The 17,603-nt window shown below is 35.8% G+C and overlaps 1 protein-coding gene across 1 annotated transcript in view; it reads right to left on the reverse strand.

Annotated features, from left to right (window-relative positions):
* SNX4 (sorting nexin 4) overlaps positions 1-17,603 on the reverse strand; it is a 68,870-nt gene that overhangs the window by 33,818 nt on the left and 17,449 nt on the right. Inside the window, exons 3-7 of the mRNA XM_044771415.2 lie at positions 16,265-16,400; positions 16,038-16,187; positions 15,401-15,448; positions 9,064-9,119; positions 5,199-5,271 (exon numbers count right to left, since the gene is read on the reverse strand). Coding sequence (XP_044627350.1) covers positions 5,199-5,271; positions 9,064-9,119; positions 15,401-15,448; positions 16,038-16,187; positions 16,265-16,400 — 463 coding nt within the window. The remainder of the gene's footprint in view (positions 1-5,198; positions 5,272-9,063; positions 9,120-15,400; positions 15,449-16,037; positions 16,188-16,264; positions 16,401-17,603) is intronic.

A 17,603-nucleotide genomic window follows, 5' to 3' on the forward strand; every position in this document is an offset into this window, starting at 1 on the left:
CACGTTAGCACTGTCTACGGCTGCTTTCATAGCAGGGCTAAATAGATTCAACAGGGACCATATGGCCCAAAAAGCTGAAAATATTTACCATCTGGCTTTCAGAAAAAGTTTGCCAGTTGCTACACTAGACTCCACTTTCAGGACAAAGTTCAGTCTTTATTCTGCAAGAAACTTTCTAAGGTTGTTCCCAAACTTCTATGCTAATTTCTCTAGGATATTATTTCCCAATTATTTTTTGAGAGTCCTATAGCGTGTCAAAAGTTGCTTGTTTTTTTTTAAAGTGGTTTCACCGTCAAGTAAGTTTGGGAAACCCTGAGATAAAGTTTAACAGGTTTCTTTCCTGCAGGACTTTTTAGATGTTTAACACCACGTGTGAATCATGACTGTTGAAGAGAGAGATGGTTTGCAGTAGGGAACATCTTACAGGAGTGGCATTCCAAGGAGTATAAAATGGAAAATGCCATTCTAGACCACTAACTTTTCTAGATCCTCATACTTTTAAAGATAAAACCTCCTCTTGAAAGCTGAGCATTTTATCATCCATTTAAGATATCAACGATGAAAGAGAAGGAGAGAGCTTATTAAATAACCACGTAAGAACAAAAACTAGAAGCAACATAACTGCAAAATGCAGATTCAAAATAAATGTCCAAAGAAAAAGTGTGTGAATTCCAGGTATTTAAAAGTTTATTTCTTTAAAGTCTATCACTCCTGGCAGCTAATATAAAAGGAGCTTCTACCATAGTAATTAGAGCTCTGGAAAATATTCTGGTCCATAGAGCATGACAAAAAGAGGAACAATCACATGAGGAACTACTCTACTCATGAACTGGGCCACAAAGAGACACTCAGCACTTGTTACTGGACCAACAAAGTTTCTGGTATGAACTATTCATGGAAACAAATTCTTCTAGCAAACTAAAACATGAAATGACTTCTGTCTAGATCATCAGGCAGTGAGAAAGAAGATGAAGCAAAAAAACCTCTATAAACCAAAAATGATCATTTCTAGAGAAAAGGAAAGACAAAAGTGGCAGAGAAATAAAACATGGATTATGAAAACCTGAAACCAGATTAATTCAATGATCGTTGGTAATCAAAAATATTCGTGCCAGGGGCCAGCCCCATGGCCAAGTGGTTAAGTTTGCGTTCTCTGCTTCGGCGGCCCAGGGTTTCGCTGGTTCGGATCCTGGGTACGGACATGACACCGCTCATCAGGCCATGCTGAGGCGGCGTCCCACATAGCACAACTAGAAGGACCCACAACTACAACACACAACTATGTACTGGGGGGCTTTGGGGAGAAAAAGGAAAAATAGAATCTTAAAAAAAAAAAAATTGGTGCCAGGAAAAAGGGGCTGTACCTAATGACTTAGTCTAGACTGCTATTCAATTTCATTTCTGTTGACAAGTCTTTCTTTTTGAAAACTGATCATCTGACATTTGGCAGTGGAGGACTGACACTGAGCAAATTCTATGACAAGAGAAGAAATCTGACAGACTCATTCAATGATCCCCCCAGTTGTGTATGATTTGGAACTGATGAGAATGCCTTCTCTATCCTCATTGAAGTAGTAGGTGTTTAAATGTTAAAAAGGACAAAGTTTTATGACATTCTATGAGATGACCTTATTTTGAAAATCTGGACTTGACTTTTCTTTTGAATTATCTCCTATGGAGTCAAAGATTATGAGATTTAAGACTCTTGATAGTGAACTGCCAAAAGGGTTCCCAAAGGAGCTGTATGTGATACTTTATACTGTCACCATCCCCAAACAGTTCACAAACATTAGATATTACCATCTTCAGAAATGACTACAAATTAAATATACAGTATCTCAATAACTATAATTTGCATTTTTAGAGTACTAGCAAAGTTAAACATTCCCCCCTCCCTTTTAAATTTGATTTCTCCTAGCGAGGCAGCATACAGGGTGGAAAAAGTAAGGGATTTGGAGTCAGACAAATGTGAGTTCAAATTCCAGCTCCTTCTTACTTTAGGTTTTGACTTTGGAGAATTTATTAAACCACTCCAAGCCTTAGTATTATGTGTTTCTCTTGGAAATGTGGAAATGACCTTCATCATATTACTTTGTGAGCATTAAATAAGATGACATTTGTAAGGTTCCTGGGAATAAGCAAGGGGGCTTAACGAAAATGAACTCTCTTCTCCCTCAATCTACTTGAATTCACATCCTTTGTCAAAGCATCCTTGAAGGCAGTTAAGAGCATGAGCTCTGGAGTCGGATAGACAAAGGTTTAAATTCTAGCTCCACATATCTACAGTGTGATCTTTGACAAATTACTCAACTTCATTTGCCTTTGTTTCCAAATCTATTAAATGGTAACAGTACATGCCTTCAAAGGGCTACTGTGGGAATTAATGAAGAAAAATATATAATATGCTTGAGCACCGTGGCTGAAATACAGTGGTAAATAAAAGTTAGATATCAGTATTATTTTTCTTTTGTTTTAGTGTATGAAACAAATTATCTCAAGTCTCATAATTCTACGAATAAGGCACTCATTCATATAACAAATATTTATTCAGTACCTAACAATGTGCCAGGCCGATATTCTCATTTCCCAGCAAAGCAAACAAACTGAAAGGTTACTGGATTTGCCTGAATGACCTGAGAAATGGCAGAGACAAGTTTCAAACCCAGCTCCTCTAGTCTAAGGCCATCCACCCTTTCTGGTTGATCTGTTTTGATGTCCTAAATATTTAACTCTTTAATCTGTAAGGTATTTTTTGCCTTTTCTACTTTTGAAAGAATTCTCCTTGACAGAAAAGACAATCAAACAATTCTACTTTCCCTTCACTGTTAACAATTCACCATCGTGCATCTAAGCAGCCTTCTCTCGATGCTCTGAATGGTCTCCCTGTGGTGCCTTCTGCGTTGTGTGCAGGCTTCCGTCAGGGTAGGGCTTTAACCTGCCATTTTTACTTTTCTGTTACTGTCCATGACTAAAGAGCCTTTCTCCCAATTTTAGAACAATCAGAATTTTCACTCATCAGAAAGCATTCCGTATTTTTCATTGGCACTTCTCTCACTTGTACAGACTCACAGATCAATGCTGCCTTTCCCTTGAAGAGCTCATGCTATCTTTCATGTTAATAAAGTTCTGAAACCTGTTTTCATAAAGTTCAGGATAAATATCTACACCCAGCATTCTCTTACCTGTGCATCATAAACTCTTTGTTGACAAGGTCGTTTTCTTCAAAGTGTCTCGTCACATATACATTACTAACCAGTTCACCCTGGTTGGTTATAATTAAGTTAAAGAAGCAATTTATCTTAGTGCTTTCTCAAATCTTTTAAAACATAACCCTGTCAGCATATACATTCATTTATTCATTCATTCAATGCATATATGTAGCGAGTGCCTACTATGAGTTGAGCATTATTCTAGGGATTTCACAGTGAGAAAACAAAGCTCCTGCTCTCGTGGAGCTCACGTATACTAGGTACGGGAGATAGTTAACACAAATGAGTACAGAATACAACGTCAGACAGTGTTGCTATAAAGACAACAGCAATGACAGAAAAATGACAGAAAAGTGCATCTTATTTTATATCTCATATGTTTTATGAAAGCAGTCATCCATAGCCTCTCTCAGGCTAAATGAGCTGTAGCACAGTTTCTCAACAACGACAATCATTTCCCCCTCCCTTAAATCTCACTTAAATTTACTCCCTATGTTTAACAGATTTTCTGAGAGTTTAACTGTTAGAATTTGTTCAATTCACCACTCATCTGAGGTTTCTGATAAATCTGATTCTGGCTGGTTTTTCTGCTTTGTCCCTTAGTTTCTTCTGGGTATGAAAGACTGTGAGCCTCTGCCTACCCGAGACTCCCAGATCTGTTAACCCTCCTGCCAAACAACGCTTTCCACAGTGTCCCCCTCTTCCCTGTGTTTGAAGGCCTTTTAGGAGAACACAATTTTCATACTCAGCCAGATCTCTAATTTAAGTAGATTCTCCCACTTTTCTGGCACAGAAAACAAAGCAGTATGAATTATTCTTCATTTTCTGCAGCATCTCTGTGTCCCACCTCCACTTTCCACAAGAACTGTTGCCTAATTTATTTGGGTAATTTCAAGGCCATTAAAGGCCTAGAAATTTTATCTCATTAATCCACAGTCCTTTCCAATACCCAGTTTGTGACTGTAGCCTAATACTTCTCACAGGTACTTTTTCTTTTCCTAGAAAGTATCTTAGAATTTATTTAAGGAGTCCACTGGTACTCTGAATGGTTAAAAAGAAGACTGGGCCAATATGAGGATCTTTCATATTGTCACATATACATTACTGGATTTTTTTCCCCTTGTTCTACTTTTTTATACTTATTATGGACATCGTCAAACATACAAAATGTAGAGAACAGTAGGATATACTTCCATTTCCCAATGTTCACCTTCAATAATTACTATATGGCCAATCTAGTTTCATCGAAAGCTGTCCCCAGTCTCTACTCCTTACCAGTAGACTCTTCCATTAAAACAAATCCCAGATAATAAATGTCATTGCAAGAGGATTCCAATCAACACAAGATATGATCCTGAACCTCGTAACCCACTGTCTTTCAAAGCCTTTAAGGAAAGTTCTAAGGTTTCCTCTAGGTTACCCCAAAGGGTCAGAGAGGATGATACAACATTTTACAGGTACATTAATTTACCCAAAAGCATTTTTCTCCATGTCTGCTATAGCCAAACTATATGGCTAAATACAATGATTATTCCTTGATTTCTAGTTCCTTTTTCCATGGCAGACCGTTACCTCACATAAGTTTCTTTAGTAGAATTTAGGAGCATGGACACAGGATGGCCTAACATATGTAAACTATTTCATAGACCCTACAAAAAACCTTGAAAGAATAGGATATTATCATATGTAGATCTAAAATTCCATACTTACTTAATTATATTCCAACACTGAAATAGTAGGTCTTTTGACAAGATGTCAAAACAACAATATACAAACTGCCGAGAAGACAACAGGCTAAAACACTTTGTTTTTTATGTCAGAAAACATTTCCCATTTTTTTAAAAAGCAGTTTGGATGATGAACACACTAAATTTGAATGTAAAAATCAGTTATTCATCATAAATAGTATCCATTACTTAAAAACATGATGATTAAATGAGAAGCACGTCCTTATAAATGTGTGTCAAAAAGCTCTCGGTGACTACTTACAGCTCTAACTCGAAGAAGGTGTGAGATGACGGACTGTAGTTCATCACTGTAGTGTTTTAGTTCAGTAAATCTCCTGAAACATGAAACAAAACATCATTTTTCTCATGAAAACAAGTCAAAAACTGAAAAATCATTAGTTCCTGAGAATAATAAAACTGATTCTCTTTAACGACATGCTGGCCTTGAACATTTACACACCAATACAAATTTTAAAAATTCTAAAATAAAACAATCAAACTTTCTTTTGATATTTTGAGAGCCAAGAAAAGATGTCATACTTCATAATCTACACTGTGGGAGTGAGAGAGATAAAATTTGTTGGTATGAGAAATTACTTGAAAACAAACAACAGGAAAAAATTTATGGTGCTAATACAATCTTACGCTGCAACCATAAACTCCTGGTCTCTAACTTCAACTGTAATGCTACTCAGTGATCTTTGCTTCCCTAATCTAATAACTGCTCTTCTCCGTAAAGACCGGAGACTTCTGATACCACCACCCACCACTCTCCAACTAAGCTTCATAGATTAAACAGAAGCCATCAGATAGGAACTCCCTTCACCTCCTGCCAGTAAACTTAGAAACTTTCCCATACCTACACCCTTCTTCCCATCCAACACTAGATTCTATCCCAGCTACACCCCATATTGCTATTTTCTAACTTCCTCTCTCTACAAGCTCCTCACTAGCATATCAATTTATTTAGGGTCTCTCCCAGATTACAATACACATACATATTCCCTTAACAACACAACCAACTGTTAACACCTTCTCAATACCACCCCTTTCACAGCCACTTTTACAGGGCACTCTCTCTCTAGCAACACTTTTATCTTCCCTTCCCATTCACTGCTCAGCTCACTACAATCCAGTTCTGCCTCCAGCACAATAGTGGAGAAATATTCCTGACAAAGTCACCTACTATTTTCATGTTGCTAAAATCCACTAATGTACGTTAGTCCTCACCTTACTTGATCTTTCCAGCAAAACTGGAACTTCACCCTCCTCAAAACTTTGTTCCCTTGACATCAGTGCTATTTCCCATGATTTTCCTTTTACTCTCTGGTCACTCCTAAAGTTTTTTTTACAGTGCTCTCTTTCTTCACTCATCTCTTACGCCTCCAACTTTAGTGTGCAAAGAACTCCTGAAGTGTTTGTTAAAACACTACTGAAGGTGTCTCAGTAACAGACGGCTGTAAATAACCACAACAACCGTACACAGAGGTCCTAGTGGGACTCAGGAATCTGAATTCACTACAAGCTTGCCCATGGGATTCAGATGCTGGTAATCCTAAAATTACACTTTGGATAAAGTGCTGGCTTCTTTAGGGTGCAGTCCTAGGTCCTTATCCATTTTACAACCAATCCTTCAATCTCCACACTCCATGTGACTTGTCATTCACAAGTCTTCACAATTACGATCTGCATGCTGCTGAATTCCAAATTTCCACCTCCAGTCCAAATCTTTCTCCTAAATAGCAGATCTATAGATGAAGCCAACTGACTTGGAGACATCTGTAAGTACTTACATGTCCAAAGTAAGCAATTTATCTTTCCCTATTCCCCAAAATCTCTCTCCTCTGTATTCCCTAGCATTTTAAAGAATGAAACCTGGGAGCCATCTGTACTTCCTTCCCCTCTCTTTCACCCCATACATTCTACTAATCCCTGGGTCTACCTCCTAAATAGCGCCCATATATTGTTTAAATATTGCCACATAAAAGTGGAAGACTCAAGGTCTTCCTCCTCACTGCTCTTAACAATCTAGTTTGAAGAAAGCTAAACATGTATGAAGCAAGTATTAATTTGGTAATCCCTCTGAAACAATCTTTCTGGCTTTCTAGATCTTAAGAAAGGACAGAATAAAACTATTTTACTGATATCAACTATTTTAGTAATGGTACAAAATAATTAATCTATTGGGACAGTTAGACCTAGAACAGAGATTCTGTATATTAAGAATCTGTTCTAATAATGACTGACGTAGACAATTCTCTTACCTAGAACTTAAGGCAAACAAATCCTATTAGTAATTACACATTAATTATACACTTTAACAAGGACTAGGGGCAAAACACTGCCTTGGTTATGTTGTTGTCATATCACATTTAAAATTCTATATGTAATATGGATATTAAGTAAAATTTAGCAATCTAGAAAATGAGATTAGGTCAGAAAAGGGAAGACAAATATTCAACTGGGAAAGTATTTTTCATTAAATTGAAAAACATTCAACTAATAAAATGTTAATATTAAAATATTAATTTAAAAATAGTCTCATCTACATGTTCCTCTAATGAACGTGTATCTACTAATGTCATAAACTTTGCTTATTAGGTTTTCCAAAGCATTTTCTGGAGGGTGACATAATTTTAGTTCTTAATCTAGAGAACATCTCTTTTATACCATAGATGTCATTATAACTGTTATAAAACCTTAGTGGAACCTTAAATGCATATTACAAAGTGAAAGAAGCCAATCTGAAAAGGTCACATACTATACGATAGGACATTCTGGAAAAGGCAAAACTATGGAGGCAGTGAAAAGATCAGTGGTTGCCAGGGCTGTAGGGAGGGAGGGATAAATAGGCAGAACAAAGAGGATTTTTAAGGCAGTGATAATACTTTGTATAATATTATAATGATGCATACATGTCATTATACATTTGTCAAACTCATATAATATACAACACCAAGAGTGAACCCTAAAGTAAACTACAAACTTGGGATGACAATGATGTGTCAATGTAGGTCCATCAATTGTAACAAATGTACCACTCTGGTGCGGCATAATGATAGTGGAGGAGGCTGTGCATATGTAGGGCCAGGGGGCATATGGGAGCTGTGTACTTTCTGCTCAATTTTGCTGTGAACCTAAAACTACTCTTAAGAAATAAAGTCTATTAAAAAAAACCCACATCTCAATGGTTATCATCACAATTTCCTAAGTCCCAAAACTTTAAAATATTTCTATTTTATATTCAAAATTTACATTAAAAACCAGAGGCATTATGGTAATGTGTTATTGTTTATAAAGTCAGGCATAATAGGCTATTAGACTATGCAAACTTGGCCTTTGTCTGCTAAGAATTTGCACCGTGTAGAAATTAATGCGGAAGGCCTAACTAGAGAAATTCTAACAGACATCATAAACTTGGTCACCAAAAATGGGAAAGTCTTCTCTGCCTAAGCACACTTCTAACTGAAAAACTCGGCTGAACCAAACACCAGGTAAAGGTCCACACAGTGAAGAGTCTGGACAATTATCCACCAAATTCAGAGAACGAACAAGCCAAAATCTTAATACCCAAGTCCCATCCTATGGAAAGATACTTCTGAATACACTGGCTTCCCATAACACAGAAATGCTCTCACAAACACCAAACTAACATTAATGAAGTCAAGTAACTGTCATATAAATACACCTCCATGAATTATACTGGTATGCATTTATCTATCAAGTTTTCTTGGTATACAAAGTAGAAAGTTTATTATCAAAATCTATATATAATATATAACCTTCTCCTCTTGAGCTCTGCATATATTTGACAAGCAAATTCATAAAACTATTTTGTATGAAATTACTTTTCTCATTTTTCTGATATCTTCAACAACATTTAATAAACCCTCCTAGGAAAAGGCAGTGGCTTAATTTTCTAAAACTTCAGTTACTCACAACCTTAAATCCAATTAAGTTACCAAATTTCAAAATCAGTTTTAGACTATAAAAGGATTTCACTGAATGTGAAGTACTATTTAAAGTATTTAGCAAATAAAGTGCATACATTCAGAAATGAAAAATTAAATAGATTGATAGGCATCATTCAAAACAACATTGTAACTGTTATTAAAACAAAACCTTACTTGTCTGGGTTTTTCACTCTGAATGTTGCATTAAGCGCTTTTAACCTGGAGTCTGCCTGGAAAAAATAATTTATTCACTTAATACAATTACATTTCAGGGTATAAATCCAAACAGTTTTACTTTCCCTTTAGAATTAAGATGCTCAAGTACAGTTTTCTTCATAGCATTTGTGTCAAATACATTAAACATACCTAAAAAACCAGCTTAGTAGTTATTTTTGAAAACACTACAAAAATAATGTTATAAATTAAACTGAATACACGGCATTCAATGATACCAAAGTAACACAACGGTAAACACCAACACACTAACAGGCACGTAGCTCTGATTATTATAACTCAGAATAGGTCGTGTGAAAAAAAATAGTTTACTTTTTCTTTAAATCAAGAAAAGCAACGCTCTGTATAACCAAACTAAATAAAACTACGGCTGTGACACCTGTGCATTACTGAGGGTAGTTCTCAGGTGGAATCCAAACCAAATGTATATTGGTTTTTCTCATTTTCCTGATCAGTATTTTAGAAAAAAAGAAATATGGAAATACCTGTATTAAAGTAAAACAAGCTAGATGACATCAAATTACTTACTAGCTGGCATAAAATGTTACAGCAAAACTTAACTATCTTATTTCTAGATAACTGCTCTCAAAGGAAGGACAGAGGGATCAACACTAAATAATTTCCTTGCATAAATTTATACTTAACGTATCTAAATCCTATCCTAAGTTCTCATTTAAAAGAAAAAACCTCACTAAATTACTTTTCTGACCAGGGCACAGAAACCAGGGTTCATCAAAGGAAGCTCAATCAGGAATCAATTTCACTATCTGGTTGGTTTTGAAAATTCCAATCAGTTCGAAAATTTTACATTATTCCATCTTCCAATCTATAATTATAAATACTCCAAAATAATAAAACAAACAAACAAAACAAAAACAGGAGGGATCCCCAGATTACCTGGCTAAGAAAATAAAAACAAATGCAACAAATATGGTCCTCCATCAACTCAGCCTCCTAGCACTTCAGATCAAAAGAAATTCTAAGAGCTGTCAAGAGGTAAAGAGGCTTAGTTTGTCACTGATCTCAGGGGATTCTCTTATTTCTCAAATCAGTGTTTCACCAATTCTTGACCTTTCTTACATCTCCAGGGCAAAAAAGCTAATACATGTGAAGTCCTTACAAATAAAAGCACCAATGAATTTAAGGCATATATTACTTCCTAATGTTCTTTAAGTTAATTAAAATCACTAAACACTAAAGCGTTAATGACTTAATAGTCACATGAAAATGTGATTCTTTAAATGAGGATGAAATTACATAAAAACGAGTAAAGAAGAAAATTTTCATTTGTACCTTTTCTTGAATCTCATACTTCTTAATACCATCAATTTATTTTTTACTTTTAATATCACCTATTTACCAATTTAGAAGTCATAAAAATGTAAATTGTCACCATCTTAACCTTTGCTTACCAAATATTCTGTTAGGTCAGGTCATTCACAACATCCAACTCAATCTATTCATCATTTCACAAGATTCCATAAAAAGAGAAATTGCCTAAATTGTACCAAATTAGAGACTTCTGCCCAAAGCTAGATCTCTAAAAAACTACTTGGACTCTTCCAAATCTGACAAGTAACCAACCATCGCATCAGATTTCCCATTAAATATCTAAAGAAGCCCTTACATCATTGTTTCATACCACTCTATTTCCTTTAACGCAGCACTATCTGAAATCATCTTAGCTGTTTACCTGTTTCTCAGCAGCCCACTAGAATCTAAGAGCCATAAAAAAACCACAATGTGGATGGTGCCCCTGGAGTTGCACAGAGGCTGCTATGGCAATATTTTCATCTGCTTTGTTCATTGCTGCATCCCCAATGCCTCACAAAGCATGGCACAAGATAAACATGTAGTAAATATTGATTGAATGAAAAAAATAACCTGACTATTCTATAGCCCCAACTTACTGCCTTTCCCACAGTCTCCTTTAACCTCCACCTCCCTCTCCCTTTCCAATTCCTATTACACACTTTGCTTTCCTTATCTTGGACCTTGTCTTTCCTTTATTTCATTTTCTGATTCTTATTGTCCCCCAAACCTTGAGGAGTAAACCACTACCCAGCTTGGCCTCTCTCTAACATTCTTCTTCCTTGGCCCCTAGGTTGACTCCACTGCAGATTTCTTATTATTCCGGTCTTAGCTCAAACATTATCTCTTCAACCATGTGACCCAGTTTGCCCAGGACAGACCTGGTATTACGCCTGTTGTCCCAATCTAATTATTAATAGTGCCCCTTTTTACTCTCAAAAGTGTCCCTATCTGGACAATAAATTTTATGGTCACTTATCTCAAAATAACCCCTGGAAAAAAATCCCGGCTGTCACATGCTTTCACAATGATGATTTATTTCCTTTCTATCATTTCTAAGTAGTTTAAAGTATCTTATTTAAAGGTTAAATTAATGTCTCCATCTAAAATATAAGCTCCGTAAGAACACAGAGCTTATGAATGGTTCCAGCCCATTCACTACTGTATCCACAGCACCTAGAAGAGCACATGACACTCTGCAGGGCCCCAGCATTTGGAATCTCCACGGTGGCTCTCTTGGAGTTCCTGTGCGATACACAGATTAGCAGAGATCCTGTGGGCCCAGATCTTGTCTCTGGTAGTCCTTGTTTCAAGCAACAGACAGAGTTCCAGATTCTTCTGAGTCAGTCTAAATTCATTTAAGGTTTGGGCATATGGATGGCACTTACTTTCATGTAAGTAACTTTCTGAGTTAACTGAGTTCAAATGATATTACTTTAAACTAAAGTATCTAGTGTTTATGTTCATTACTCTAGAGATAAAACTCTTTGCTCGGCTTTCACTGAATTGAGTAATATGAGTATTATATAAATGTAATATGAGTATTATATGAACGCTAATCTACAGCAGTGATGAAAAGATCTGTTGCTCACGTTTATGGTAAATAGAGCATGGATAAAAAGAAACTAAATTTTTATAATTATCTTGCTGGACATAATAATTACTCTAAAAAGATTTAAGAAAATATTAATCTAGTAGGCCTAAACTATAGATTAAATTAAACATGTCTGAAAAAAGGAAAATTAAAGTAAGCTGACATTTCAGTTTGAGGATGACAATCTCATAGCCAAGGTCAAATTTTCCTATAAAATACAAATATTTGGTCTGATTTGAAATGATCTCATTTTCACTGAAATATAGTTTCCAACACTTCATCAACTATATTTATAAACATCAATTACATAACTAAGAAGTGAATAGAGAGGTAATATGAGATGCTAATTAAGAAGGGCTTTGAGTTAGGCCTAGACTTGGATTCAGCCTCCATCACTTGTAACTATGTGACCTTGGGTAAGTCACTTCCTAGAGTTCCTCATCTAAAAAATGGGAGTAATACTGAACTAACCTCAAAGGTACTGAGGCAATACTCAGGAAAAAAAGAAAGAAACTACAGTAGATTACAGTACAGTGTTTAGTACACAGTAAACATATAATTATAACGTTAATGATATCAGATAAGATACTGCTTTAAGTTCTAAAAAACTTTTTTTCTTACCATTTTTGACAATCTTACTAAAATTATCTTCCTAAAAGTATCCTTATCTTTCACCTTACTGCAATGTTGTTAAGTTTTAGGCTAGTGGGAATCAGTATGTCTAGGATGAACTCTAGGATTCAGGATTTTAAACAAACAATCCCAACAAATTTAGATGCACAAAGCCCATTAACTGCATTTTAAGAAACACTGAATTAAAAAATTTTTAAAGAACTAGCTGCATGCTAAAAAATAAAGGAAGAAAGAAACACTGAATTATGAGTACATAGCAAGCATAATTCAAACTTTTCTTGAGGCCCCAAGGTAACCACTATAAACAACTAATACTGAACCCTTCTGTGACGCAGTGAAGCCCTAGGGGCTACACAGGTGTGTGGGGATTTGGCCCCGGGCCACATGCCCCCATACTGCGGCATCTGCCTCTCCTATCATTGTTATCCTTCTTTTCTAGCAGGCTCTGCTGTCAATTATCACTACTGTCATAGCGTGCCTGTCTCCAGTACTATTCACTTTTAAATTTCTTCTAATATGTTGTAGTCTAGAAAATAACCAAGTTGCTTTGAATAACTATAATAAAATTAAGTAAGTCTTATCTGAAAGGACCAAAGTATTTCTATAAGTATAGCAGTAAGCCTGGTTCCGTCCATTGGAACATCTCAGAAGTCAGTTTTCCTTAAATCCCAGCTTTCAGCTGTGATCAGGTTAGTTGTGACTGCCAAATACACGACCTCTGGATAAGTGAAATGTTACTATACATATATATATATATATATATATATACACGTACGCATGTGGACAATCTCACATACATGTTTGTATGTATGCATGCAAGCACATGTGTGTGAGGTGGTCCAAAAGGTCCCATTTCCTTGATGGAAGGAAGGACTTAAAACAAGAAACAGCCACAATAAAATAAGGAATACCTCAAGACACATAGGTTTCCAAATTTTCTCCATACGTTTATTTCTGGTCCATTTCATTAAAATTCTGACTTTTCAAATTATTATTTTTTATTTTTTTAAAGATTTTATTTCTTCTTTTTCTCCCCAAAGCCCCTCGGTACATAGTTGTGGGTCCTTCTAGTTGTGGTATGTGGGACGCCGCCTCAGCACGGCTTGATGAGCGGTGCCACGTCCGCACCCAGAATTCAAACTGGTGAAACCATGCACTGCTGAAGCAGAGTGTGCGAACTTAACCACTCGGCCATGGGGCCGGCCCCTGACTTTTCAGATTATTAATAATGTATATTATTACCTTTCAAAGACTTTATAAAAGTGAAACCAAGGTTTCAGCATAAGCCTACCCAAATACAAAACATTATATCTTAACTCTTAAACAGCACCTACACACAAGATTCAAAGCACTCTGTAAACAGCATAGTCTATATGGATGGAGAAATCCAAGAGTTTTCTCATGGTCACCAAAGTTATGGCCAAAAACTGGGTTCAAGGACGAACAACTGAGAACCAGTTACTAAAGTAATGACTAAATAAATGACTAAAATTTTAAAAATTTTGTATTATATAAATAGATATCAACAAAACAATTATAATTTAGTTTGCTCTTTTTCTTATTAGTTCCTAACATATCTCAGACTACTCAAAAAGACTCTATCAAAATATAAATAACTTTTTAAAGTCCAGAGTTATTTCAAATCCATCTCTAAACTAAAATTCCAGTATTCTCTCGAGTGCCATAAATTAATGAATTGTGGCCAAGATAATTCTAATTTTTTCATGTAATCTTCCAACAAAATATTTACAAATTAGAATCAGTTTATGATAGAATTAGATACCTGATTATATTTTCTGTGCAGAAAAATTTTTTCTCTTCCTAGTTTTTTTCTTCTAAATTTCAAATACCTATATATCAATGCATAAATCCCCAGGAGATGTTTTTAAAATTACTGTAAACACATTTTGTTCTTGTTGCCTAGACCTACTGAATTTTTGTATGGCATTATCATGTGAATCATTTTAACAATTTCTATTATATTTCTCTACTTACCTATTCAGTTTACACAAGAGATGAAAACTTTCAAAAATCTGCAACAACCAGTGTTATATTACTTTTGGGGACAATAGGGAGAGTAGAGTGGAATCAGAGTGCCCACCTGCATCACCATTGTGCTCTTCAATTTTTAGAAAACAATTTCATTCCTGAACACTAATTCTAATGACTAAATTGAAAAGCTGTACAAAAACTAAATAAGCCTGTATCATTAACAGATGCTAACTGAAAACAACTCCTGTGATCATTCAAAATTGGCCACCATGCCCCAGTAGACAGAAGCAGCATGACTGATGGCTCAATGTTTAGGCAACTAAAATGGGAAACTCAGGTTTGATTCTTCCAAAGTGTCTTTCTTCTCTGATGACGAGGGAGCAACTATGAGGGGCACCACTGTGAGTGGCAGTGGTGAGCACAGAGGGAAGACAAAAAGGATGCAAAGTATAATATGAGCATACTGTAGAAAAATCTACAGCTTGTACCTAAACTACTGCTTCAAAATGTTCTCTCCCAACAGAATTAAATTCGTAAGTATACCCACTATAGTCTCACTAGTAACTAAAATTACACCAACCAAAAGTAAATTGCAGTGTTTCTTTGAAAATCTTACCAATGATATTTGACGCAAAGCTTACTTCCAACATTCACTCATTCAATAAATATCAAGTACCCACTAAATGCATGGCATCTGCTGGGAATTGTTAAGGAACAAGGCAAATTACTCCATACAAATATTCTTACCTTTAGCTGAAACCCAGTTTCATTCACAGTCTCCTTCCAGTTACCTTCCTAAAAATTTAAAGTTAATTTTAGAAATAATTGCAAAATAGCTCTTTACTGCCCATGGGTCCTGTCCCCATGCTACTCCATGCTATTCTCTGAATAAAAGAGCACTGCTGCCAGAAAAAAAAAAAAAAAGAAATCATTGCAAAATAAAACAACCCATAAAGAATATTCTAAATTAAATAAATTAAATACCTATCGTTCTGTTCTTCTTTCAGGGGAGATGGGACAGAGAGGTTAAAAAAAGAATTCTTTTCACTTCACAATTAACATCCAATCCAGATTCCAAAAGATTACCCAAAGATGGACTCAGGAGTTTATAGATCTGTGCTTCAAAAAACTAATGACTAACTTCAACAGCATTTAAGTGATAGCAAAAGTCCCATCTTTAGTATCTTTAAGTAGAAAATTTTAGCCAAAAGAATGATTTTCAATAATTTTGAAATTCAAAACAAACCAAAAAAACCAATGAAATACATACTAATTAACAAAGTTGCTCCAAAAGGATTCTTAAGAATAAGCATTCCACAATTTAAAATTTAAAAAATCCTAAGTCAAATGGATTTTTGAAAAAGACCAAACAAAAGAAAAATACCTGTGTTAAAAACAAATAGAAGATTTTGTCTCTACAAAGGATGGGATGTGAAGCAACTCTCAAAAGGAAGTTTTCTAAACCAATTCGTCGTCTTTCCACAAAATCCGGGTCCATGTTGTCAGCAGACAGCTTATGCCAAACAAATTCTGCCTAGGTAAACAAAACAATCATGAAGAATACTCTCGATGCTAAATACTTCTAAACTATACTGCCATTTCACTTCTTACCCTTTTCTCTGGTAGAGGGGGCACAACAACATGTGGATAGTAAACTAAAAGGTAGTTTCTCAACAGCTCAAATTCACTATACCGCCTCCACAGCGAGTCTGTTAGGACACTCTGACCATCGATATGTTCAACTGACCTGAAAAGAAATAGAGTAAGATTTCTATTATTTTTTAAAAATACAAATACATGCATCTAACCTCCTTTAAAATTTATAACTCCATTTACTGAATGCTTATGAACCAGGCACTGAGTAAAGAACTTTTCACGTATTGTCTTATTTAAGCCTCACAACAACGCTGTGAAGCAGGAACTGTTGTCCCCATTTTACAGACAAGGAAGCAACAGCGCAGCACACGCTCTTCCGACAGTCACAGAGACCTGTGGAGAGAGCACTCAGATCCCTGATTCCAAAGCCCTCACTCCTAACTAAGCACTCTCCTTCTGTTACAGAAAATCTATCTGAACTCAAGAGAAATAGTCATATTAAGAACATTCGAAAAGCCTCAATGTATAATAATTCAGTTAATATATAATAATCGATTTTACAATATAGTAAAACCTGGTTTAGCTAGTGTTTCATTAAATAGAAGGTATTTTTAACTGCACTTCTGCCACAACAAGAGAACAACATTCATGCTGAAGACCAAGATACCACAAAAAACTTGATTTAAGGTTACAAATGAATCAGATGCATCCAAGTACCACAAAAGCAAAATGTTAATTAACTCCAAAAGGTTGGGGGAGAAGGGATGCAAAAATTCATCTCTAGGGCCAGCCCTGTGGCCAAGTGGTTAAGTTCGCGTGCTCCCGCTTCGGCAGCCTACAGTTTCACCAGTTTGGATCCTGGGCATGGACCTAGTACCACTCATCAAGCCATGCTGAGGCAGCGTCCCACAAAGCACAACCAGAAGGACTTACAACGAGCATATACAACTACGTACTGGGGGGGGTTGGGGAGAAGAAAAAGGAAAAAAGATTGGCAGCAGATGTTAGCTCAGGTGCCAATCTTTAAAAAAAAAAAAATTCACCTCTAGTCTTACCTTTAATATAAAGAGTTGCAGCCAATGCCATGTCTCATCCATACGAAAGTTCAACTTATAGTTGGGGAAAGTTAGGATAAAATCATATAAACGATATTTAAAATTATTTTGACAAGATTTCTGCTAGCATAATCACTATTAGAAATCATTAGTCTTCTAAACATTATCAGACCTTCCTATTTTCCAATTGCTTGCTTGACAATAACTTACAAGCCCTCCAAGAAACACACATATAACCACAATGTGCATTTGTATATTAGGGCATAAAGGCACAGAAGCTAAACCAGTCTTGGAATAAA

This window comes from Equus asinus, chromosome 5, assembly GCF_041296235.1.
Source record: "Equus asinus isolate D_3611 breed Donkey chromosome 5, EquAss-T2T_v2, whole genome shotgun sequence".
Lineage (NCBI taxonomy): Eukaryota > Metazoa > Chordata > Mammalia > Perissodactyla > Equidae > Equus > Equus asinus.